This window comes from Eublepharis macularius, chromosome 6 (assembly GCF_028583425.1).
Source record: "Eublepharis macularius isolate TG4126 chromosome 6, MPM_Emac_v1.0, whole genome shotgun sequence".
Taxonomy (NCBI): Eukaryota; Metazoa; Chordata; class Lepidosauria; order Squamata; family Eublepharidae; genus Eublepharis; species Eublepharis macularius.
In genome coordinates, this window is record NC_072795.1 from 114,365,350 (window position 1) to 114,367,073 (window position 1,724).

Consider the following 1,724-nt stretch of genomic DNA (forward strand, 5'->3'; position numbering starts at 1 on the left):
TAAATATCGTTTTTTTAAAAAAAAAACCTCTTAATTGACCTTTAACCACCAGTGTCAGGAGATGGAAAACTCAGGTCCCTGGTGATGACCCAGGTCCTAGCCAGATGGGGTGCATAACCAGATTCCAAAACGGAACCTCAGTTGGATGACTGGAGAATGAAGGCGCTGGCTGCGAGGAGTCGTCCCTTCCGGGGCTGTTCCGTGCCTGGAAACCAGCGCGTCTGGGGAGGCCACCTGCAGGTGGCTCTGAGCCGTCCTGCGCTGGGCGCCGGACCGTGTCTCTGGAAAGGGAATCCCGGCAAGTGCACACCCCGGTTGGGGGGTCCAAGGACGCCGGTCTCTTCCTGGGTGTCAGCGGGTCTAGAGTTGGTGGCCAAGGCCCGCGGCGAAGGAGAAGCGGCCGCTCAGGCGAAGGCCGGGAAGGCTGCGCTGGGCGAGCGCCTGGCTGAGGGCGGCCGGGCCTGCGGGAGCCTGCCACGGGCGGCCGTCCTGGAGCGAGTCCGTCGGGCTGAGGCTGCCCTCCTGAGAGGCGGGCGAGTAGAGCGCGTCCCAAGGGCCGGGCCAGCCGTCGGGGCCGGAGGGCAGCGCGTCGTCGGGGCCGGGGCCGGGCAGCACGCTCTGGTCGGCCAGGCGGAGCGTCTCGGTGAGAGCCCAGATGTAGTTGTGGGCGAAGCGCAGCGTCTCGATCTTGGTCAGCTTGGCGTCGTCGGGGAAGGTGGGCAAGACGCCGCGCAAGGCGTCCAGCGCCGAGTTGAGGTTGTGCATCCGGTTCCGCTCGCGGTCGTTGGCTTTCATGCGCCGGCTGCGCTTGGCCTTACTCAGCCCCGGCGCGTCGCCTTTGCTTTTGCCGCGGCCCCGACGGCTGCCTGCTTTTGCCTGCTTGCGCGGAGGCGAGGCGCCGGCCGCTCCGGTTCCTGCTCCCAGCACTAGCAGGCAGGCGGTGGGAGACGAGGGCAGGCTGCCGGGCGCCAGCGAGGAAGGCGACGAGAAGGCGGCGTCGAAGGTGCCCGAGGAGGGCGGCTGCGCTTGCCGAGCCCCCTGCTGCGAGGCGTGCGGCGAGGCCGTCTGGGGCGACATCCTGCGGAGAGAGCCGAGCGCGTCAGGGGCGGTGGATCTGGATCGGACGCAGAGCGAGGCGCCGGCGGCTGCTGGGGAACGGGGTCGCTGCAGGGAGGCGCCAGCTCTCCAGGGGTCCCTTGGGCGCTGCAGCTCGGCTTGGAAGGCACCCCGGCAAACTCCTCTCCCTCCCCTTTAGGAGAAATAAGCGAAGCCGACGTCTTAGCCGCTGCACTTGTTCGCGGGACCTCGTGGGCTGAATGAGACGAGCGAAACTGGGCCAAATGCCGAGTGCCCAAGAGGCATGATAACCGCAGCGAAGCCGGCGAGAAGGACGCCTCGAGGGCTGGTGGGCTTACCTGAGGAACGGAGCCACAGGCGGGGAGCCCGTCGTGGGGCAGAGCGGCTTGGACCGGGGAGGGGGCGCCTTCCCCGACGGCAGGAGAGCCAAGGCTGCAGGTCGGGCACACGACAGCCTTTGAGCCCCTATATATAGCGCGCAGAGACAATGCGGGATTCCCGGCGCAGGGCAGCGTGTGGTGCTCTCCCCGGCACCCCCCCCCCGCCTCTCGCGCGCTGTTTGGCACGCTTGGCCTTATCAGGCCGGCTCGGAGCGTGCCTGGCTCGTTACCGCCCGCAAGAGGCCAATCAGCGAGGCTCCGCCGGGC

At 68.0% G+C, this 1,724-nt stretch overlaps 1 protein-coding gene across 1 annotated transcript; it reads right to left on the reverse strand.

Annotated features, from left to right (window-relative positions):
* Window positions 1-360: 360 nt before the first annotated feature.
* On the reverse strand, window positions 361-1,077 carry NEUROG3 (neurogenin 3). The gene has a single exon (XM_054983951.1). The coding sequence runs from the start codon at window positions 1,075-1,077 to the stop codon at window positions 361-363; it is 717 nt and encodes a 238-aa protein (XP_054839926.1).
* Window positions 1,078-1,724: the final 647 nt, after the last annotated feature.